Raw genomic sequence first — 24,438 nt, forward strand, 5'->3', positions numbered from 1 at the left:
ACCCAGCCTGTAAAACAGGTAGGAAGCGTTATGACATCTACACCCATTCTGTAAAACAGGTAGGAAGGGTCAGGACATCTACACCCAGCCTGTAAAACAGGTAGGAAGGGTCAGGACATCTACGCCCGGCCTGTAAAACAGGTAGGAAGGGTTTGGGTTAGGACATCTACACCCAGCCTGTAAAACAGGTAGGAAGGGTTATGACATCTACACCCAGCCTGTAAAACAGGTAGGAAGGGATATGACATCTACACCCAGCCTGTAAAACAGGTAGGAAGGGTTTGGGTCAGGACATCTGCACCCAGCCTGTAAAACAGGTAGGAAGGGTCAGGACATCTACACCCAGCCTGTAAAACAGGTAGGAAGGGTTATGACATCTACACCCAGCCTGTAAAACAGGTAGGAAGGGTTTGGGTCAGGACATCTACACCCAGCCTGTAAGACAGGTAGGAAGGGTTCTGGATTCGAACCAGGGACTGTAGTGACGCCTCTAGCACTGATCACAGGGCCTTAGACCGCTGTGATACAGCCTGGATTCGAACCAGGGACTGTAGTGACGCCTCTAGCACTGATCACAGGGCCTTAGACCGCTGTGATACAGCCTGGATTCGAACCAGGGACTGTAGTGACGCCTCTAGCACTGATCACAGGGCCTTAGACCGCTGCGCAACTCGTGTGAAATAGTTGAAATAGTAAACAAAATAAAAATGAAAAGCTGAAATGTCTCAAGTCAATAAGTATTCAACCCCTTTGTTTTGGCAAAACAAGTTTCAAAACAAGTTCAGGAGTAAAAATCACAAGACGTGAAAAGTTTTGCTCAAGTTTTCAGTTTTTTTGTCTTATTTCTTGTTTGTTTTGCAATAAAACACCTTTTGCATATTCAAAGTGGTGAAGTTACATGTTGTGTAAATCAAATGATACAAACCCTCCCCCATAAAATCCATTTTAATTCCAGGTTGTAAGGCAACAAAACAGTTAAAATGCCAAGGGGTGGGGTGGATACTTTCGTAAGCCGCTGCTCATTGGGGGGCGTTGCCAGTTTTGCTGTAACTTTTAAAGGTGAAACCAACCCCAATAACAGGCTCTGAATTAGAGATAGTATTTAAAAAGAGATGACTCTGTCTGAGAGGAACAATAACAGGCTCTGAATTAGAGATAGTATTTAAAAAGAGATGACTCTGTCTGAGAGGAACAATAACAGGCTCTGAATTAGAGATAGTATTTATAAAGAGATGACTCTGTCTGAGAGGAACAATAACAGGCTCTGAATTAGAGATAGTATTTAAAAGGAGATGACTCTGTCTGAGAGGAACAATAACAGGCTCTGAATTAGAGATAGTATTTAAAAGGAGATGACTCTGTCTGAGAGGAACAATAACAGGCTCTGAATCAGAGATAGTATTTATAAAAGAGATGACTCTGTCTGAGAGGAACAATAACAGGCTCTGAATTAGAGATAGTATTTAAAAGGAGATGACTCTGTCTGAGAGGAACAATAACAGGCTCTGAATTAGAGATAGTATTTAAAAAGAGATGACTCTGTCTGAGAGGAACAATAACAGGCTCTGAATTAGAGATAGTATTTAAAAGGAGATGACTCTGTCTGAGAGGAACAATAACAGGCTCTGAATTAGAGATAGTATTTAAAAAGAGATGACTCTGTCTGAGAGGAACAATAACAGGCTCTGAATTAGAGATAGTATTTAAAAAGAGATGACTCTGTCTGAGAGGAACAATAACAGGCTCTGAATTAGAGATAGTATTTATAAAGGAGATGACTCTGTCTGAGAGGAACAATAACAGGCTCTGAATCAGAGATAGTATTTAAAAGGAGATGACTCTGTCTGAGAGGAACAAGGGTTGTGTTAGAAGGTTTCAGACTCGGGTGGAGGTGACGGCATCAGGACAGGACAGAGTGTGTGTGTGTGTGTGTGTGTGTGTGTGTGTGTGTGTGTGTGTTAAATCCTTGTCTCTGTTTTCCAGAGTGATGTTCTGTCAGAGGGCAGAGAGGAGACTGATGACTCCGCCTTCGACGTAGTGTCCCCTCTACCTCCAGGTTGGTTCACACACACACACACACACACACACACACACACACACACACACACACACACACACACACACACACACACACACACACACACACACACACACACACACACACCAAACACACTGTCTGCACTCACTATTCAGACTTTATGCCCTCAGACACTGGAGGTCACCGAGCCCCAATCACGCAATGCCTGCCTTGCCTGCCTGCCTTTTGACCAGCGCCCTGTAGTAGTGCACTACTTTTGACCAGAGCCCTGTAGTAGTGCACTACTTTTGACCAGAGCCCTGTAGTAGTGCACTACTTTTGACCAGAGCCCTGTAGTAGTGCACTACTTTAGACCAGAGCCCTGTAGTAGTGCACTACTTTAGACCAGAGCCCTGTAGTAGTGCACTACTTTAGACCAGAGCCCTGTAGTAGTGCACTACTTTAGACCAGAGCCCTGTAGTAGTGCACTACTTTAGACCAGAGCCCTGTAGTAGTGCACTACTTTAGACCAGAGCCCTATGCCCTCTCTAGTACACTACTTTAGACCAGAGCCCTGTAGTAGTGCACTACTTTAGACCAGAGCCCTGTAGTAGTGCACTACTTTAGACCAGAGCCCTGTGCCCACTATAGTGCACTACTTTAGACCAGAGCCATGTAGTAGTGCACTACTTTAGACCAGAGCCCTGTAGTAGTGCACTACTTTAGACCAGAGCCCTGTAGTAGTGCACTACTTTAGACCAGGGCCCTGTAGTAGTACACTACTTTAGACCAGAGCCCTGTAGTAGTGCACTACTTTAGACCAGGGCCCTGTAGTAGTACACTACTTTAGACCAGAGCCCTGTAGTAGTGCACTACTTTAGACCAGAGCCCTGTAGTAGTGCACTACTTTTGACCAGAGCCCTATGCCCTCTATAGTACACTACTTTAGACCAGAGCCCTGTAGTAGTGCACTACTTTAGACCTGAGCCCTGTAGTAGTGCACTACTTTAGACCAGAGCCCTGTAGTAGTGCACTACTTTAGACCAGAGCCCTGTAGTAGTGCACTACTTTAGACCAGGGCCCTGTAGTAGTACACTACTTTAGACCAGAGCCCTGTAGTAGTGCACTACTTTAGACCAGAGCCCTGTAGTAGTGCACTACTTTAGACCAGAGCCCTGTAGTAGTGCACTACTTTTGACCAGAGCCCTATGCCCTCTATAGTACACTACTTTAGACCAGAGCCCTGTAGTAGTGCACTACTTTAGACCTGAGCCCTGTAGTAGTGCACTACTTTAGACCAGAGCCCTGTAGTAGTGCACTACTTTAGACCAGAGCCCTGTAGTAGTGCACTACTTTAGACCAGAGCCCTGTAGTAGTGCACTACTTTAGACCAGAGCCCTGTAGTAGTGCACTACTTTAGACCAGAGCCCTGTAGTAGTGCACTACTTTAGACCAGAGCCCTGTAGTAGTGCACTACTTTAGACCAGAGCCCTGTAGTAGTGCACTACTTTAGACCAGAGCCCTGTGCCCACTATAGTGCACTACTTTAGACCAGAGCCATGTAGTAGTGCACTACTTTAGACCAGAGTCCTGTAGTAGTGCACTACTTTAGACCTGAGCCCTGTAGTAGTGCACTACTTTAGACCAGAGCCCTGTAGTAGTGCACTACTTTAGACCAGAGCCCTGTAGTAGTGCACTACTTTAGACCAGGGCCCTGTAGTAGTACACTACTTTAGACCAGAGCCCTGTAGTAGTGCACTACTTTAGACCAGAGCCCTGTAGTAGTGCACTACTTTAGACCAGAGCCCTGTAGTAGTGCACTACTTTTGACCAGAGCCCTATGCCCTCTATAGTACACTACTTTAGACCAGAGCCCTGTAGTAGTGCACTACTTTAGACCTGAGCCCTGTAGTAGTGCACTACTTTAGACCAGAGCCCTGTAGTAGTGCACTACTTTAGACCAGAGCCCTGTAGTAGTGCACTACTTTAGACCAGAGCCCTGTAGTAGTGCACTACTTTAGACCAGGGCCCTGTAGTAGTACACTACTTTAGACCAGAGCCCTGTAGTAGTGCACTACTTTAGACCAGAGCCCTGTAGTAGTGCACTACTTTAGACCAGAGCCCTGTAGTAGTGCACTACTTTTGACCAGAGCCCTATGCCCTCTATAGTACACTACTTTAGACCAGAGCCCTGTAGTAGTGCACTACTTTAGACCTGAGCCCTGTAGTAGTGCACTACTTTAGACCAGAGCCCTGTAGTAGTGCACTACTTTAGACCAGAGCCCTGTAGTAGTGCACTACTTTAGACCTGAGCCCTGTAGTAGTGCACTACTTTAGACCTGAGCCCTGTAGTAGTGCACTACTTTAGACCAGAGCCCTGTAGTAGTGCACTACTTTAGACCAGAGCCCTGTAGTAGTGCACTATAAAGGGGACAGCATGTGTTGCTGCCATGCTATGTTGTGTTGCTGCCATGTTGTGTTGTGTTGCTGCCATGTTGTGTTGCTGCCATGTTGTGTTGCTGCCATGTTGTGTTGTCATGTGTTGCTGCCATGTTGTGTTGTCATGTTGTGTTGCTACCATGTTGTGTTGTCATGTTGTGTTGCTACCATGTTGTGTTGCTACCATGTTGTGTTGCTACCATGTTGTGTTGTCATGTTGTGTTGCTGCCATGTTGTGTTGTCATGTTGTGTTGCTACCATGTTGTGTTGCTACCATGTTGTGTTGCTACCATGTTGTGTTGTCATGTTGTGTTGCTGCCATGTTGTGTTGTCATGTTGTGTTGCTGCCATGCTGTGTTGTCATGTGTTGTTGCCTTGCTATGTTGTTGTCTTAGGACTCTCTTGTCGTGATGTGTGTTTTGTGTCCTATATTTTGAATCCTCCGTCCCGGCAGGAGGCCTTTTGGTAGGCCGTCGTTATAAATAATAATTTGTTCTGAACTGACTTGCCTTGTTAAATAAAGGTTAATTAATAAATCTCTGTATTTCAGAGGAAGCTGAGGTTGAACAGCCACCAGTTCAGAAGGTAACACACTCTTTATCTTTCTGCTGTCACGTTTTCCCTTGAGATTGGATGCATCCCAAATTATTCCCTATATAGTGCACTACTTTAGACCAGAGCCCTATTCCCTATATAGGGCACTACTTTAGACCAGAGCCCTATAGAACCCTATTCCCTTTATAGTGCACTACTTTAGACCAGAGCCCTATAGAACCCTATTCCCTTTATAGTGCACTACTTTAGACCAGAGCCCTATGACACTCTATTCCCTATATAGGGCACTACTTTAGACCAGAGCCCTATAGAACCCTATTCCCTATATAGTGCACTACTTTAGACCAGAGCCCTATGACACTCTATTCCCTATATAGGGCACTACTTTAGACCAGAGCCCTATAGAACCCTATTCCCTTTATAGTGCACTACTTTAGACCAGAGCCCTATGACACTCTATTCCCTATATAGGGCACTACTTTAGACCAGAGCCCTATAGAACCCTATTCCCTTTATAGTGCACTACTTTAGACCAGAGCCCTATAGAACCCTATTCCCTTTATAGTGCACTACTTTAGACCAGAGCCCTATGACACTCTATTCCCTATATAGGGCACTACTTTAGACCAGAGCCCTATAGAACCCTATTCCCTATATAGTGCACTACTTTAGACCAGAGCCCTATGGCACCCTATTCCCTATATAGTGCACTACTTTAGACCAGAGCTAGGGTTGAACAATTTGGCTACTGCTCTCTGTACCCTATATCTCATTCTCTCTCTGTCCTACACACACACACACACACACACACACACACCAGGGTTTCCATTAGCAAGACATTTCCGAATTCTACCTCTCCCTCTAAAAAAAGCAGGAGGGAAAATGAATCCCAATGCAAAATAATGATGTTTATTGATTTATTTTATTGATTGATAGAAGGACCAGTCAATGTAGGAACACATTTGACCGTCATGTTTATCGGTCTATAGGTTCATTTGCATATTATAGTGGATTTAAATTGGCCTCTCTGTGTATTTCTGTTAGTCATCATGTATCTTATTTATCCAACACAACTATCAAATTGTATTTGTCACATGCGTCGAATACTACAGGTGTTTTACCTCAGTGAAATGCTGACTTACAAGCCCTTAACCAACAATGCAGTTTTAAGAAAAATATTTATTAAATAAACGAAAGTAAAAAAAGTAAAAGAGCAACAATAAAATAAAAACAATGAGGCTATATACAGGGTGTTACGGTACAGAGTCAATGTGGAGGTTATATACAGGGTATTACGGTACAGAGTCAATGTGGAGGCTATATACAGGGTGTTACGGTACAGAGTCAATGTGGAGGCTATATACAGGAGGTACCGGTACAGAGTCAATGTGGAGGCTATATACAGGGTATTACGGTACAGAGTCAATGTGGAGGCTATATACAGGGTGTTACAGTTCAGAGACAATTTGGAGGCTATATACAGGGTGTTACGGTACAGAGTCAATGTGGAGGTTATATACAGGGTGTTACGGTACAGAGTCAATGTGGAGGCTATATACAGGGTGTACGGTACAGAGTCAATGTGGAGGCTATATACAGGGGGTACCGGTACAGAGTCAATGTGGAGGCTATATACAGGGTGTTACGGTACAGAGTCAATGTGGAGGCTATATACAGGGTGTTACGGTACAGAGTCAATGTGGAGGCTATATACAGGGGGTACAGGTACAGAGTCAATGTGGAGGCTATATACAGGGTGTTACGGTACAGAGTCAATGTGGAGGCTATATACAGGATGTTACGGTACAGAGTCAATGTGGAGACTATATACAGGGGATACCGGTACAGAGTCAATGTGGAGACTATATACAGGGGATACCGGTACAGAGTCAATGTGGAGGCTATATACAGGGTGTACCGGTACAGAGTCAATGTGGAGGCTATATACAGGGGGTACTGGTACAGAGTCAATGTGGAGGCTATATACAGGGGGTACTGGTACAGAGTCAATGTGGAGGCTATATACAGGGGGTACCGGTACAGAGTCAATGTGGAGGCTATATACAGGGGGTTACGGTACAGAGTCAATGTGGAGGCTATATACAGGGTGTACGGTACAGAGTCAATGTGGAGGCTATATACAGGGTATTACGGTACAGAGTCAATGTGGAGGCTATATACAGGGTATTACGGTACAGAGACAATGTGGAGGCTATATACAGGGTGTTACGGTACAGAGTCAATGTGGAGGCTATATACAGGGTGTTACGGGACAGAGTCAATGTGGAGGCTATATACAGGGGGTACCGGTACAGAGTCAATGTGGAGGCTATATACAGGGTGTTACGGTACAGAGTCAATGTGGAGGCTATATACAGGGGGTATCGATACAGAGTCAATGTGGAGGCTATATACAGGGTGTTACGGTACAGAGTCAAAGTGGAGGCTATATACAGGGTGTTACGGTACAGAGTCAATGTGGAGGCTATATACAGGGTGTTACGGTACAGAGTCAATGTGGAGGCTATATACAGGGTGTTACGGTACAGAGTCTGTGGAGGCTATATACAGGGTGTTACGGTACAGAGTCTGTGGAGGCCATATACAGGGTGTTACGGTACAGGGTGTTACGTTAAGGTGACTATGCATAGATAATATACAGAGTAGCAGCAGCGTAACAAAAGCCAATGAACAGCATTATCACCTAATGTGTTCCTTTTCATTAAGTTGTAAAGGACACACACTGTGGAGCGTTTTACAATTCTCTGATATCCAATTGGCCGTTACGGTCTTGTCCCATCACTGCAACTCCCCTACGGACTCAGGAGAGGCGAAGGTTGAGAAACAGGACCCCGCCAAGCCGCTTCTCGACACACGGCTCGCTTAACCCCCGGAAGCCAGCCGTGCCGTAGGAAACGCAGTACACATGGCAACCGAAGCCAGCCGTCCCGTAAGGAAACGCAGTACACATGGCAACCGAAGCCAGCCGTCCCGTAAGGAAACGCAGTACACATGGCAACCGAAGCCAGCCGTCCCGTAAGGAAACGCAGTACACATGGCAACCGAAGCCAGCCGTGCCGTAAGGAAACGCAGTACACATGGCAACCGAAGCCAGCTGTGCCGTAAGGAAACGCAGTACACATGGCGACCGAAGCCAGCCGTGCCGTAAGGAAACGCAGTACACATGGCGACCGAAGCCAGCCGTCCCGTAAGGAAACGCAGTACACATGGCAACCGAAGCCAGCCGTCCCGTAAGGAAACGCAGTACACATGGCAACCGAAGCCAGCCGTGCCGTAGGAAACTCAGTACACATGGCAACCGAAGCCAGCCGTGCCGTAGGAAACTCAGTACACATGGCGACCGAAGCCAGCCGTGCCGTAGGAAACGCAGTACACATGGCGACCGAAGCCAGCCGTGCCGTAGGAAACGCAGTACACATGGCAACCGAAGCCAGCTTGCATGCGCCTGATGGGACAAGGACATCCCGGGCCGACCAAACCCTTCCCCTAACCCGGACGACGCTGGGCTAATTGTGCGCCGCCTCATGGGTGTCCCGGTCGCGGCAGCCTGCGACACAGCCCGGGATCAAACCCGAATCTGTAGTGACGCCACTGTGCCTTAGACCGCTGCGCCACTCTGGAGGCCGTAGTTGTTCCTTCTGTCCAGGTGGGAAAGGGCAGTGGTGAGTCCAATAGAGATTGCGTCGTCTGTGGATCTGTTGTGGCGGTATGCAAATTGGAGTGGGTCTAGGGTTTCTGGGATGATGGTATTGACGTGAGCCATGACCAGCCTTTCAAAGCATTTCATGGCTACAGACGTGAGTGCTATGGGCCGGTAGTCATTTAGGCAGGTTACCTTGGTGTTCTTGGGCACAGGGACTATGGTGGTCTGCTTAAAACATGTTGGTATTACAGACTCGGACAGTGACAGGTTGAAAATGTCAGTGAAGACACTTGCCAGTTGGTCAGTGCATACTCGGAGTACACGTCCTGGTAATCCATCTGACCCTGCGTTCTTGTGAATGTTGACCTGTTTAAAGGTCTTACTCACATCGGCTACGGCGAGCGTGGTCACACAGTCATCAGGAACAGCTGGTGCTCTCATGCATGCGTCAGTGTTGCTTACCTCGAAGTGTACATAGAAGTTATTTAGCTCGTCTGGTAGGCTTGTGTCACTGGGCAGCTTGCGGCTGGGCTTCCGTTTGTAGTCCGTAATAGTTTGCAAGCCCTGCAACATCCTGACGAGCGTCGGAGCCGGGGTAGTAGGATTCAATCTTTGTCCTGTATTTACGCTTTGCCTGTTTGATGGTTCGTTTGAGGGCATAGCAGGATTTCTTAAGTGTCCGGGTCAGAGTCCCGCTCCTTGAAAGCGGCAGCTCTAACCTTTAGCTCAGTGCGGATGTTGCCTGTAATCCATGGCTTCTGGTTGGGGTACGTACTGTCACTGTGGGGACATCATCATCAATGCACTTATTGATGAAGCCAGTGACTGATGTAGTGTACTCCTCAATGCCATCGGATGAGTCCCTGGAACATATTCCAGTCTGTGCTAACAAAACAGTCCTGTAGCTTAGCATCTGCATCATCTGACCACTTCCGTATTGAGCGAGTCACTGGTACTTCCTGCTTTAGTTTTTTGCTTGTAAGCATGAATCAGGATGATAGAATTATGGTTAGATTTGCTAAATGGAGGGTGAGGGAGAGGTGTGTATGTATCTCTGTCTGGAGTAAAGGTGGTCAAGGGTTTTGTATGAGTCCCGGCCACTAGGGGCGCTGCCTCTGGATGAGCGTTTAGTTGTATGCTTATGTCCTTATAAGGCTCGTTGAGTGCGGTCTTAGAGCCAGCATCGGTGTGTGGTGATAAATATACAGCTAAGAATAATATATATGGAAACTCTCTTGGTAAATAGTATCGTCTACAGCTTAGTAGGCTTCTACATCTGCATTGCCTGCTGTTTGGGGTTTTAGGCTGGGTTTCTGTATAGCACTTTGTGGCATCTGCTGATGTAGAAAAGGCTTTATAAATACATTTGATTGATTGATTAGATACTCTACCTCAAGCGAGCAAAACCTCGAGACTTCATTCATATTTTATTATGCGCACCAGCTGTTATTTACAAATAGACACAGACCTCCTCTTGTCTTACCGGAGGCAGCTGTTCTGTTTTGCAGATGCACAGAAACACAGCATAAAGAGCCTGCTCTGAGCTGGATTTCTGCTCCTCAGCCGGTCGGTCGCTGCTCCTCGGCCGGCCGGTCGCTGCTCCTCGGCCGGTCGGTCGCTGCTCCTGAACCGGTCGGTCGCTGCTCCTCGGCCGGTCGCTGCTCCTCGGCCGGTTGGTCGCTGCTCCTCGGCCGGTCGGTCGCTGCTCCTCGGCCGGTCGGTCGCTGCTCCTCAACCGGTCGGTCGCTGCTCCTCAACCGGTCGGTCGCTGCTCCTCGGTCGGTCGGTCGCTGCTCCTCGGTCGGTCGCTGCTCCTCGGCCGGTCGCTGCTCCTCAACCGGTCGGTCGCTGCTCCTCAACCGGTCGGTCGCTGCTCCTCGGCCGGTCGCTGCTCCTCAACCGGTCGGTCGCTGCTCCTCGGTCGGTCGGTCGCTGCTCCTCGGTCGGTCGCTGCTCCTCAACCGGTCGGTCGCTGCTCCTCAACCGGTCGGTCGCTGCTCCTCGGTCGGTCGCTGCTCCTCGGTCGGTCGCTGCTCCTCAACCGGTCGGTCGCTGCTCCTCGGTCGGTCGCTGCTCCTCGGTCGGTCGCTGCTCCTCAACCGGTCGGTCGCTGCTCCTCAACCGGCCGGTCGCTGCTCCTCGGCCGGTCGCTGCTGGAGTTAAACATGAACTGTAATAAGACCATTTCATTACGCAACAATTCTATTGTTTAAATGTTTTATTTGACCCCAATTTCAAATACTGGAGGACTGGAGTTGGGCTGTGCATTCATATCTCGCTCTCTCTCTTTATATCTACACGTACTACCTCAATCAGCCTGACTAACCGGTGTCTGTATGTAGCCTCGCTACTTTTATAGCCTCGCTACTAGCCTCGCTACTAGCCTCGCTACTTTTATAGCCTCGCTACTTTTATAGCCTCGCTACTTTTATAGCCTCGCTACTGTATATAGCCTGTCTTTTTACTGTTGTTTTATTTCTTTACTTACCTTTTGTTCACCTAACACCTTTTTTGCACTATTGGTTAGAGCCTGTAAGTAAGCATTTCACTGTAAGGTCTACACCTGTTGTATTCAGCATTTCACTGTAAGGTCTACACCTGTTGTATTCGGCGCACGTGACAAATAAACTTTGATTAGATTTATCGCTCTCTCTTTCTTTCTCTCCCGATCCCTCTCTCTCCCCCAGGCCGCATCACCCAAACTTGAGCAGAGGCCTTCGTCTTGGTCTCGTAGAAGCATGCCTTCCCCAGGTAAGGACTTGTCTTTGGTCCAGTGAGACCGCCTAGAAAAACACTCCCATTTCATTGGTCAAATGGTAGGATTATAATTCCCATCCTCTCCATACCAGCTCTCTATCACCTAGTCTAGATCAGCCTACAGTCTATCACCTAGTCTAGATCAGCCTACAGTCTATCACCTAGTCTAGATCAGCCTACAGTCTATCACCTAGTCTAGATCAGCCTACAGTCTATCACCTAGTCTAGATCAGCCTACAGTCTATCACCTAGTCTAGATCAGCCTACAGTCTAACACCTAGTCTAGATCAGTCTAGATCAGCCTACAGTTTATCACCTAGTCTAGATCAGCCTACAGTCTATCACCTAGTCTAGATCAGCCTACAGTCTATCACCTAGTCTAGATCAGCCTACAGTCTATCACCTAGTCTAGATCAGCCTACAGTCTATCACCTAGTCTAGATCAGCCTACAGTCTATCACCTAGTCTAGATCAGCCTACAGTCTAACACCTAGTCTAGATCAGTCTAGATCAGCCTACAGTTTATCACCTAGTCTAGATCAGCCTACAGTCTATCACCTAGTCTAGATCAGCCTACAGTCTATCACCTAGTCTGGATCAGCCTACAGTCTATCACCTAGTCTAGATCAGCCTACAGTCTATCACCTAGTCTAGATCAGCCTACAGTCTATCACCTAGTCTAGATCAGCCTACAGTCTATCACCTAGTCTAGATCAGCCTACAGTCTATCACCTAGTCTAGATCAGCCTACAGTCTATCACCTAGTCTAGATCAGCCTACAGTCTATCACCTAGTCTAGATCAGCCTACAGTCTATCACCTAGTCTAGATCAGCCTACAGTCTATCACCTAGTCTAGATCAGCCTACAGTCTATCACCTAGTCTAGATCAGCCTACAGTCTATCACCTAGTCTAGATCAGCCTACAGTCTATCACCTAGTCTAGATCAGCCTACAGTCTATCACCTAGTCTAGATCAGCCTACAGTCTATCACCTAGTCTAGATCAGCCTACAGTCTATCACCTAGTCTAGATCAGCCTACAGTCTATCACCTAGTCTAGATCAGCCTACAGTCTATCACCTAGTCTAGATCAGCCTACAGTCTATCACCTAGTCTAGATCAGCCTACAGTCTATCACCTAGTCTAGATCAGCCTACAGTCTAACACCTAGTCTAGATCAGCCTACAGTTTATCACCTAGTCTAGATCAGCCTACAGTCTATCACCTAGTCTAGATCAGCCTACAGTCTATCACCTAGTCTAGATCAGCCTACAGTCTATCACCTAGTCTAGATCAGCCTACAGTCTATCACCTAGTCTAGATCAGCCTACAGTCTATCACCTAGTCTAGATCAGCCTACAGTCTATCACCTAGTCTAGATCAGCCTACAGTCTAACACCTAGTCTAGATCAGCCTACAGTCTATCACCTAGTCTAGATCAGCCTACAGTCTATCACCTAGTCTAGATCAGCCTACAGTCTATCACCTAGTCTAGATCAGTCTAGATCAGCCGACAGTCTATCACCTAGTCTAGATCAGCCTACAGTCTATCACCTAGTCTAGATCAGCCTACAGTCTATCACCTAGTCTAGATCAGCCTACAGTCTATCACCTAGTCTAGATCAGCCGACAGTCTATCACCTAGCCTAGATCAGTCTACAGTCTATCACCTAGTCTAGATCAGCCTACAGTCTATCACCTAGTCTAGATCAGTCTAGATCAGCCTACAGTCTATCACCTAGTCTAGATCAGCCTACAGTCTATCACCTAGTCTAGATCAGCCTACAGTCTATCACCTAGTCTAGATCAGCCTACAGTCTATCACCTAGTCTAGATCAGCCTACAGTCTATCACCTAGTCTAGATCAGCCTACAGTCTATCACCTAGTCTAGATCAGCCTACAGTCTATCACCTAGTCTAGATCAGTCTAGATCAGCCTACAGTCTATCACCTAGTCTAGATCAGCCTACAGTCTATCACCTAGTCTAGATCAGCCTACAGTCTATCACCTAGTCTAGATCAGCCTACATTCTATCACCTAGTCTAGATCAGCCTACAGTCTATCACCTAGTCTAGATCAGCCTACAGTCTATCACCTAGTCTAGATCAGTCTAGATCAGCCTACAGTCTATCACCTAGTCTAGATCAGCCTACAGTCTATCACCTAGTCTAGATCAGCCTACTGTCTATCACCTAGTCTAGATCAGCCTACAGTCTATCACCTAGTCTAGATCAGCCTACAGTCTATCACCTAGTCTAGATCAGTCTATCACCTAGTCTAGATCAGCCTACAGTCTATCACCTAGTCTAGATCAGCCTACAGTCTATCACCTAGTCTAGATCAGTCTACAGTTTATCACCTAGTCTAGATCAGCCTACAGTCTATCACCTAGTCTAGATCAGTCTACAGTCTATCACCTAGTCTAGATCAGCCTACAGTCTATCACCTAGTCTAGATCAGCCTACAGTCTATCACCTAGTCTAGATCAGCCTACAGTCTATCACCTAGTCTAGATCAGCCTACAGTCTATCACCTAGTCTAGATCAGCCTACAGTCTATCACCTAGTCTAGATCAGCCTACAGTCTATCACCTAGTCTAGATCAGCCTACAGTCTATCACCTAGTCTAGATCAGCCTACAGTCTATCACCTAGTCTAGATCAGCCTACAGTCTATCACCTAGTCTAGATCAGCCTACAGTCTATCACCTAGTCTAGATCAGCCTACAGTCTATCACCTAGTCTAGATCAGCCTACAGTCTATCACCTAGTCTAGATCAGCCTACAGTCTATCACCTAGTCTAGATCAGCCTACAGTCTATCACCTAGTCTAGATCAGCCTACAGTCTATCACCTAGTCTAGATCAGCCTACAGTCTATCACCTAGTCTAGATCAGCCTACAGTCTATCACCTAGTCTAGATCAGCCTACAGTCTATCACCTAGTCTAGATCAGCCTACAGTCTATCACCTAGTCTAGATCAGCCTACAGTCTATCACCTAGTCTAGATCAGCCTACAGTCTATCACCTAGTCTAGATCAGCCTACAGTCTATCACCTAGTCTAGATCAGCCTACAGTCTATCACCTAGTCTAGATCAGCCTACAGTCTATCACCTAGTCTAGATCAGCCTACAGTCTATCACCTAGTCTAGATCAGCCTACAGTCTATCACCTAGTCTAGATCAGCCTACAGTCTATCACCTAGTCTAGATCAGCCTACAGTCTATCACCTAGTCTAGATCAGCCTACAGTCTATCACCTAGTCTAGATCAGCCTACAGTCTATCACCTAGTCTAGATCAGCCTACAGTCTATCACCTAGTCTAGATCAGCCTACAGTCTATCACCTAGTCTAGATCAGCCTACAGTCTATCACCTAGTCTAGATCAGCCTACAGTCTATCACCTAGTCTAGATCAGCCTACAGTCTATCACCTAGTCTAGATCAGCCTACAGTCTATCACCTAGTCTAGATCAGCCTACAGTCTATCACCTAGTCTAGATCAGCCTACAGTCTATCACCTAGTCTAGATCAGCCTACAGTCTATCACCTAGTCTAGATCAGCCTACAGTCTATCACCTAGTCTAGATCAGCCTACAGTCTATCACCTAGTCTAGATCAGCCTACAGTCTATCACCTAGTCTAGATCAGCCTACAGTCTATCACCTAGTCTAGATCAGCCTACAGTCTATCACCTAGTCTAGATCAGCCTACAGTCTATCACCTAGTCTAGATCAGCCTACAGTCTATCACCTAGTCTAGATCAGCCTACAGTCTATCACCTAGTCTAGATCAGCCTACAGTCTATCACCTAGTCTAGATCAGCCTACAGTCTATCACCTAGTCTAGATCAGTCTAGATCAGCCTACAGTCTATCACCTAGTCTAGATCAGCCTACAGTCTATCACCTAGTCTAGATCAGCCTACTGTCTATCACCTAGTCTAGATTAGCCTACAGTCTATCACCTAGTCTAGATCAGTCTATCACCTAGTCTAGATCAGCCTACAGTCTATCACCTAGTCTAGATCAGCCTACAGTCTATCACCTAGTCTAGATCAGTCTACAGTTTATCACCTAGTCTAGATCAGCCTACAGTCTATCACCTAGTCTAGATCAGTCTACAGTCTATCACCTAGTCTAGATCAGCCTACAGTCTATCACCTAGTCTAGATCAGCCTACAGTCTATCACCTAGTCTAGATCAGCCTACAGTCTATCACCTAGTCTAGATCAGCCTACAGTCTATCACCTAGTCTAGATCAGCCTACAGTCTATCACCTAGTCTAGATCAGCCTACAGTCTATCACCTAGTCTAGATCAGCCTACAGTCTATCACCTAGTCTAGATCAGCCTACAGTCTATCACCTAGTCTAGATCAGCCTACAGTCTATCACCTAGTCTAGATCAGCCTACAGTCTATCACCTAGTCTAGATCAGCCTACAGTCTATCACCTAGTCTAGATCAGCCTACAGTCTATCACCTAGTCTAGATCAGCCTACAGTCTATCACCTAGTCTAGATCAGCCTACAGTCTATCACCTAGTCTAGATCAGCCTACAGTCTATCACCTAGTCTAGATCAGCCTACAGTCTATCACCTAGTCTAGATCAGCCTACAGTCTATCACCTAGTCTAGATCAGCCTACAGTCTATCACCTAGTCTAGATCAGCCTACAGTCTATCACCTAGTCTAGATCAGCCTACAGTCTATCACCTAGTCTAGATCAGCCTACAGTCTATCACCTAGTCTAGATCAGCCTACAGTCTATCACCTAGTCTAGATCAGCCTACAGTCTATCACCTAGTCTAGATCAGCCTACAGTCTATCACCTAGTCTAGATCAGCCTACAGTCTATCACCTAGTCTAGATCAGCCTACAGTCTATCACCTAGTCTAGATCAGCCTACAGTCTATCACCTAGTCTAGATCAGCCTACAGTCTATCACCTAGTCTAGATCAGCCTACAGTCTATCACCTAGTCTAGATCAGCCTACAGTCTATCACCTAGTCTAGATCAGCCTACAGTCTATCACCTAGTCTAGATCAGCCTACAGTCTATCACCTAGTCTAGATCAGCCTACAGTCTATCACCTAGTCTAGATCAGCCTACAGTCTATCACCTAGTCTAGATCAGCCTACAGTTTATCACCTAGTCTAGATCAGCCTACAGTCTATCACCTAGTCTAGATCAGCCTACAGTCTATCACCTAGTCTAGATCAGCCTACAGTCTATCACCTAGTCTAGATCAGCCTACAGTCTATCACCTAGTCTAGATCAGCCTACAGTCTATCACCTAGTCTAGATCAGCCTACAGTCTATCACCTAGTCTAGATCAGCCTACAGTCTATCACTGTGAGGTAGCTATTATGTGAGTGGTTAAATCTCTCTCTCTGTCTCTCTCTCTCTTTCCCCTCCTCTCTCTTACCCTCCCATACTCTCTTCCCTCCCCATACTCTCTCCCCTCTCATTCTCTCCCCTCTCTTTCTCTCCCCTCTCTTTCTCTCCCCTCCTTTCTCTCCCCCCTCTCTCTCCCCCCTCTCTCTTTCTAATTGCCAGTAGTTGTATATTTCATAGGGGAAAATGAGAGGGAGGTGATGAGAGGATATATACTGACTCTGTGTCTATACCTAAACTACTTCTTCTCTCAGACTTGACAGAAGAAAGATTCTGTGCGTCTAAGAAGAGGTCTTCAGCCCAGAAGACCAAGAGTTCAGGAAGCAGGAGAGATGGACCATCAGGTAGAGAGAGAGAGACAGAGAGAGGCGTACATCTTGACAAAAACCTCTATCTAGAAACGATACGTTTTTTTGTCTATCTCTATAGACAACCCTTTTGGGTTGCAGGTAGAACCCTTTCCACAGAGGGTCTCCATGGTGACAGCTGAAAAACCCTTTTGGGTTGCAGGTAGAACCCTTTCCACAGAGGGTCTCCAAGGTGACAGCTGAACAACCCTTTTGGGTTGCAGGTAGAACCCTTTCCACAGAGGGTCTCCATGGTGACAGCTGAAAAACCCTTTTGGGTTGCAGGTAGAACCCTTTCCACAGAGGGTCTCCATGGTGACAGCTGAACAACCCTTTTGGGTTGCAGGTAGAACCCTTTCCACAGAGGGTCTCCATGGTGACAGCTGAAAAACCCTTTTGGGTTGCAGGTAGAACCCTTTCCACAGAGGGTCTCCATGGTGACAGCTGAAAAACCCTTTTGGGTTGCAGGTAGAACCCTTTCCACAGAGGGTCTCCATGGTGACAGCTGAAAAACCCTTTTGGGTTGCAGGTAGAACCCTTTCCACAGAGGGTCTCCATGGTGACAGCTGAAAAACCCTTTTGGGTTGCAGGTAGAACCCTTTCCACAGAGGGTCTCCATGGTGACAGCTAAAAACCCCTTTTGGGTTGCAGGTAGAACCCTTTCCACAGAGTGTCTCCATGGTGACAGCCGAAAAACCCTTTTTGGGTTGCAGGTAGAACCCTTTCCACAGAGGGTCTCCATGGTGACAGCTGAACAACCCTTTTGGAACCCTTGTTTATTTTACTCTGTGATACTTGAAGAACCGTTCTTCCTGTCTGTCTACTTCCTGTCTGTCGACTTATCACGTCCTCTCCTGTCAGAATGCCTGTAATCCTTAGGCTCAGAGTCAGGACACAGTCATCCCTAGAGTCAGTCAGGACACAGTCATCCCTAGAGTCAGTCAGGACACAGTCGTCCCTAGAGTCAGTCAGGACACAGTCGTCCCTAGAGTCAGTCAGGACACAGTCGTCCCTAGAGTCAGTCAGGACACAGTCGTCCCTAGAGTCAGTCAGGACACAGTCGTCCCTAGAGTCAGTCAGGACACAGTCGTCCCTAGAGTCAGTCAGGACACAGTCGTCCCTAGAGTCAGTCAGGACACAGTCGTCCCTAGAGTCAGTCAGGACACAGTCGTCCCTAGAGTCAGTCAGGACACAGTCGTCCCTAGAGTCAGTCAGGACACAGTCGTCCCTAGAGTCAGTCAGGACACAGTCGTCCCTAGAGTCAGTCAGGACACAGTCGTCCCTAGAGTCAGTCAGGACACAGTCGTCCCTAGAGTCAGTCAGGACACAGTCGTCCCTAGAGTCAGTCAGGACACAGTCGTCCCTAGAGTCAGTCAGGACACAGTCGTCCCTAGAGTCAGTCAGGACACAGTCGTCCCTAGAGTCAGTCAGGACACAGTCGTCCCTAGAGTCAGTCAGGACACAGTCGTCCCTAGAGTCAGTCAGGACACAGTCGTCCCTAGAGTCAGTCAGGACACAGTCGTCCCTAGAGTCAGTCAGGACACAGTCGTCCCTAGAGTCAGTCAGGACACAGTCGTCCCTAGAGTCAGTCAGGACACAGTCGTCCCTAGAGTCAGTCAGGACACAGTCGTCCCTAGAGTCAGTCAGGACACAGTCGTCCCTAGAGTCAGTCAGGACACAGTCGTCCCTAGAGTCAGTCAGGACACAGTCGTCCCTAGAGTCAGTCAGGACACAGTCGTCCCTAGAGTCAGTCAGGACACAGTCGTCCCTAGAGTCAGTCAGGACACAGTCGTCCCTAGAGTCAGTCAGGACACAGTCGTCCCTAGAGTCAGTCAGGACACAGTCGTCCCTAGAGTCAGTCAGGACACAGTCGTCCCTAGAGTCAGTCAGGACACAGTCGTCCCTAGAGTCAGTCAGGACACAGTCGTCCCTAGAGTCAGTCAGGACACAGTCGTCCCTAGAGTCAGTCAGGACACAGTCGTCCCTAGAGTCAGTCAGGACACAGTCGTCCCTAGAGTCAGTCAGGACACAGTCGTCCCTAGAGTCAGTCAGGACACAGTCGTCCCTAGAGTCAGTCAGGACACAGTCGTCCCTAGAGTCAGTCAGGACACAGTCGTCCCTAGAGTCAGTCAGGACACAGTCGTCCCTAGAGTCAGTCAGGACACAGTCGTCCCTAGAGTCAGTCAGGACACAGTCGTCCCTAGAGTCAGTCAGGACACAGCCGTCCTTAGAGTCATCCCACTGTATCTGGGTTGTCAGGACCTCACAGTATTGTATATCTGTGTTGTCTGGACCTCACAGTATTATATATCTGTGTTGTCATTATATATCTGTGTTGTCTGGACCTCACAGTATTATATATCTGTGTTGTCAGGACCTCACAGTATTATATATCTGTGTTGTCCGGACCTCACAGTATTATATATGTCTGTGTTGTCTGGACCTCACAGTATTGTATATCTGTGTTGTCTGGACCTCACAGTATTGTATATCTGTGTTGTCCGGACCTCACAGTATTATATATCTGTGTTGTCCGGACCTCACAGTATTATATATCTGTGTTGTCCGGACCTCACAGTATTATATATCTGTGTTGTCAGGACCTCACAGTATTATATATCTGTGTTGTCTGGACCTCACAGTATTATATATCTGTGTTGTCAGGACCTCACAGTATTATATATCTGTGTTGTCAGGACCTCACAGTATTATATATCTGTGTTGTCCGGACCTCACAGTATTATATATCTGTGTTGTCCGGACCTCACAGTATTATATATCTGTGTTGTCCGGACCTCACAGTATTATATATCTGTGTTGTCCGGACCTCACAGTATTATATATGTCTGTGTTGTCAGGACCTCACAGTATTATATATCTGTGTTGTCTGGACCTCACAGTATTATATATCTCTGTTGTCTGGACCTCACAGTATTATATATCTGTGTTGTCTGGACCTCACAGTATTATATATCTGTGTTGTCTGGACCTCACAGTATTATATATCTGTGTTGTCTGGACCTCACAGTATTATATATCTGTGTTGTCTGGACCTCACAGTATTATATATCTGTGTTGTCTGGACCTCACAGTATTATATATCTGTGTTGTCTGGACCTCACAGTATTAAATATCTGTGTTGTCAGGACCTCACAGTATTATATATGTCTGTGTTGTCTGGACCTCACAGTATTATATATCTGTGTTGTCTGGACCTCACAGTATTATATATGTCTGTGTTGTCTGGACCTCACAGTATTATATATGTCTGTGTTGTCTGGACCTCACAGTATTATATATCTGTGTTGTCAGGACCTCACAGTATTATATATCTGTGTTGTCAGGACCTCACAGTATTATATATCTGTGTTGTCTGGACCTCACAGTATTATATATCTGTGTTGTCTGGACCTCACAGTATTATATATCTGTGTTGTCTGGACCTCACAGTATTATATATCTGTGTTGTCTGGACCTCACAGTTTTATATATCTGTGTTGTCAGGACCTCACAGTATTTATGTTCAAATGTCTTTCTGTCATTGTGTGTGTCTTTGTGTCTCTGTCTGTGTGTCTCTGTCTGTGTGTCTCTGTCTGTGTGTCTCTGTCTGTGTGTCATTGTTTTCCTCTGTCATTGTGTATGTCTCTGTGTCTGTCTGTGTGTGTTGCTGTGCTGTGCACCTTGCCACACTCAGAGGCCAGCAGTGCCTACAGAGAGGTTGTGGACATGCAGAAGGAGATGGTTCGGTCTTTAACAGAGCAGAACCAGGCCCTGGGGGCAGACAGGAGGGTGCTGGAGCAGAGGTGTACAGAACAGAGCCTGCAGCTGCAGAGGAGCCACCAGAGGGTCCGGAGTCTGGAGCAGGAACTCAGCAAGGCCTCTGTCCCTACAGCAGGTGAGGTGGATACTGGGGGGTGAGGGGGCAAGAGGGGAGAGGACCTAAGATGGGGTGGAAGGGGGGGTGAGGGGGCAAGAGGGGAGAGGACCTAAGATGGGGTGGATACTGGGGGGGTGAGGGGGCAAGAGGGGAGAGGACCTAAGATGGGGTGGATACTGGGGGGTGAGGGGGCAAGAGGGGAGAGGACCTAAGATGGGGTGGATACTGGGGGGTGAGGGGGCAAGAGGGGAGAGGACCTAAGATGGGGTGGATACTGGGGGGTGAGGGGGCAAGAGGGGAGAGGACCTAAGATGGGGTGGATACTGGGGGGTGAGGGGGCAAGAGGGGAGAGGACCTAAGATGGGGTGGATACTGGGGGGTGAGGGGGCAAGAGGGGAGAGGACCTAAGATGGGGTGGATACTGGGGGTTGAGGGGGCAAGAGGGGAGAGGACCTAAGATGGGGTGGATACTGGGGGGGTGAGGGGGCAAGAGGGGAGAGGACCTAAGATGGGGTGGATACTGGGGGGTGAGGGGGCAAGAGGGGAGAGGACCTAAGATGGGGTGGAAGGGGGGGTGAGGGGGCAAGAGGGGAGAGGACCTAAGATGGGGTTGATACTGGGGGGGTGAGGGGGCAAGAGGGGAGAGGACCTAAGATGGGGTGGAAGGGGGGGTGAGGGGGCAAGAGGGGAGAGGACCTAAGATGGGGTGGATACTGGGGGGGTGAGGGGGCAAGAGGGGAGAGGACCTAAGATGGGGTGGATACTGGGGGGGTGAGGGGGCAAGAGGGGAGAGGACCTAAGATGGGGTGGATACTGGGGGGGTGAGGGGGCAAGAGGGGAGAGGACCTAAGATGGGGTGGATACTGGGGGGGTGAGGGGGCAAGAGGGGAGAGGACCTAAGATGGGGTGGAAGGAGGGGGTGAGGGGGCAAGAGGGGAGAGGACCTAAGATGGGGTGGAAGGAGGGGGTGAGGGGGCAAGAGGGGAGAGGACCTAAGATGGGGTGGAAGGAGGGGGTGAGGGGGCAAGAGGGGAGAGGACCTAAGATGGGGTGGATACTGGGGGGTGAGGGGGCAAGAGGGGAGAGGACCTAAGATGGGGTGGAAGGGGGGGACGGGGAGAGAACTGGTGAGGGGAAAGCGGAGGGGAGAGAGCAAAGGAAGGGAGGGGAGAGACAGGGGACCATGAGAGATAGGAGTGGAGAGACGGGGTGGGAGTAGGGGAGGGGGGAGACAGGGGACCATGAGAGACGGGGGCCGTGCGAGAGACAGGGGACCATGAGAGACGGGGGCCGTGCGAGAGACAGGGGACCATGAGAGACGGGGGCCGTGCGAGAGACAGGGGACCATGAGAGACGGGGGCCGTGCGAGAGACAGGGGACCATGAGAGATGGGGGTCGTGCGAGAGACAGGGGACCATGAGAGACAGGGGACCGTGAGAGACAGGGGACCGTGAGAGACAGGGGACCGTGAGAGACAGGGGACCGTGAGAGACGGGGGACCATGAGAGACAGGGGACCAAGAGAGACGGGGTGGGAGTAGGGGAGGGCGGAGACAGGGGACCTACAACCCGGCTATGGAAGCCAGCTCTCATGATTTCTCAGTTTGTTATCAACGAAATTTCTGGATGTAACCTGGATAATAGGTGTTCTGCATTGTACTTCCTGTGTGGACCAGACACTGACTGTAGCTCCCCCTGCAGGTGAGCAGGCAGAACTGCTGAGTCTGAGGCAGCAAGCCCAGGAGCTGGTCGACGAGAATGACAGCCTGAAGATGACCGTCCATCGCCTCAACGTGGAGCTCAGCCGCTACCAGACACGCTTCAGACCCCTGGGCAAAGAAGAGGTAACTATACCTACCCTAACTATAACTATAACTATAACTACCAGACACGCTTCAGACCCCTGGGCAAAGAAGAGGTAACTATACCTACCCTAACTATAACTATAACTATAACTACCAGACACGCTTCAGACCCCTGGGCAAAGAAGAGGTATCTATACCTACCCTAACTATAACTATAACTACCAGACACGCTTCAGACCCCTGGGCAAAGAAGAGGTAACTATACCTACCCTAACTATAACTATAACTACCAGACACGCTTCAGACCCCTGGGCAAAGAAGAGGTAACTATACCTACCCTAACTATAACTATAACTATAACTACCAGACACGCTTCAGACCCCTGGGCAAAGAAGAGGTAACTATACCTACCCTAACTATAACTATAACTACCAGACACGCTTCAGACCCCTGGGCAAAGAAGAGGTAACTATACCTACCCTAACTATAACTATAACTATAACTACCAGACACGCTTCAGACCCCTGGGCAAAGAAGAGGTATCTATACCTACCCTAACTATAACTATAACTACCAGACACGCTTCAGACCCCTGGGCAAAGAAGAGGTATCTATACCTACCCTAACTATAACTATAACTATAACTACCAGACACGCTTCAGACCCCTGGGCAAAGAAGAGGTAACTATACCTACCCTAACTATAACTATAACTATAACTACCAGACACGCTTCAGACCCCTGGGCAAAGAAGAGGTAACTATACCTACCCTAACTATAACTATAACTACCAGACACGCTTCAGACCCCTGGGCAAAGAAGAGGTAACTATACCTACCCTAACTATAACTATAACTATAACTACCAGACACGCTTCAGACCCCTGGGCAAAGAAGAGGTAACTATACCTACCCTAACTATAACTATAACTATAACTACCAGACACGCTTCAGACCCCTGGGCAAAGAAGAGGTATCTATACCTACCCTAACTATAACTATAACTATAACTACCAGACACGCTTCAGACCCCTGGGCAAAGAAGAGGTAACTATACCTACCCTAACTATAACTATAACTATAACTACCAGACACGCTTCAGACCCCTGGGCAAAGAAGAGGTAACTATACCTACCCTAACTATAACTATAACTATAACTACCAGACACGCTTCAGACCCCTGGGCAAAGAAGAGGTAACTATACCTACCCTAACTATAACTATAACTATAACTACCAGACACGCTTCAGACCCCTGGGCAAAGAAGAGGTATCTATACCTACCCTAACTATAACTATAACTATAACTACCAGACACGCTTCAGACCCCTGGGCAAAGAAGAGGTAACTATACCTACCCTAACTATAACTATAACTACCAGACACGCTTCAGACCCCTGGGCAAAGAAGAGGTAACTATACCTACCCTAACTATAACTATAACTATAACTACCAGACACGCTTCAGACCCCTGGGCAAAGAAGAGGTATCTATACCTACCCTAACTATAACTATAACTACCAGACACGCTTCAGACCCCTGGGCAAAGAAGAGGTAACTATACCTACCCTAACTATAACTATAACTA

General features: G+C 47.8%; 1 protein-coding gene across 1 annotated transcript in view; it reads left to right on the forward strand.

Annotated features, from left to right (window-relative positions):
* cep89 (centrosomal protein 89) overlaps window positions 1-24,438 on the forward strand; it is a 177,747-nt gene that overhangs the window by 23,972 nt on the left and 129,337 nt on the right. Inside the window, exons 5-10 of the mRNA XM_055906458.1 lie at window positions 1,984-2,056; window positions 5,007-5,041; window positions 11,363-11,426; window positions 17,080-17,169; window positions 20,867-21,067; window positions 22,750-22,892. Coding sequence (XP_055762433.1) covers window positions 1,984-2,056; window positions 5,007-5,041; window positions 11,363-11,426; window positions 17,080-17,169; window positions 20,867-21,067; window positions 22,750-22,892 — 606 coding nt within the window. The remainder of the gene's footprint in view (window positions 1-1,983; window positions 2,057-5,006; window positions 5,042-11,362; window positions 11,427-17,079; window positions 17,170-20,866; window positions 21,068-22,749; window positions 22,893-24,438) is intronic.

The sequence above is a fragment of the Salvelinus fontinalis genome, chromosome 40 (genome assembly GCF_029448725.1).
Source record: "Salvelinus fontinalis isolate EN_2023a chromosome 40, ASM2944872v1, whole genome shotgun sequence".
Classification (NCBI taxonomy): domain Eukaryota; kingdom Metazoa; phylum Chordata; class Actinopteri; order Salmoniformes; family Salmonidae; genus Salvelinus; species Salvelinus fontinalis.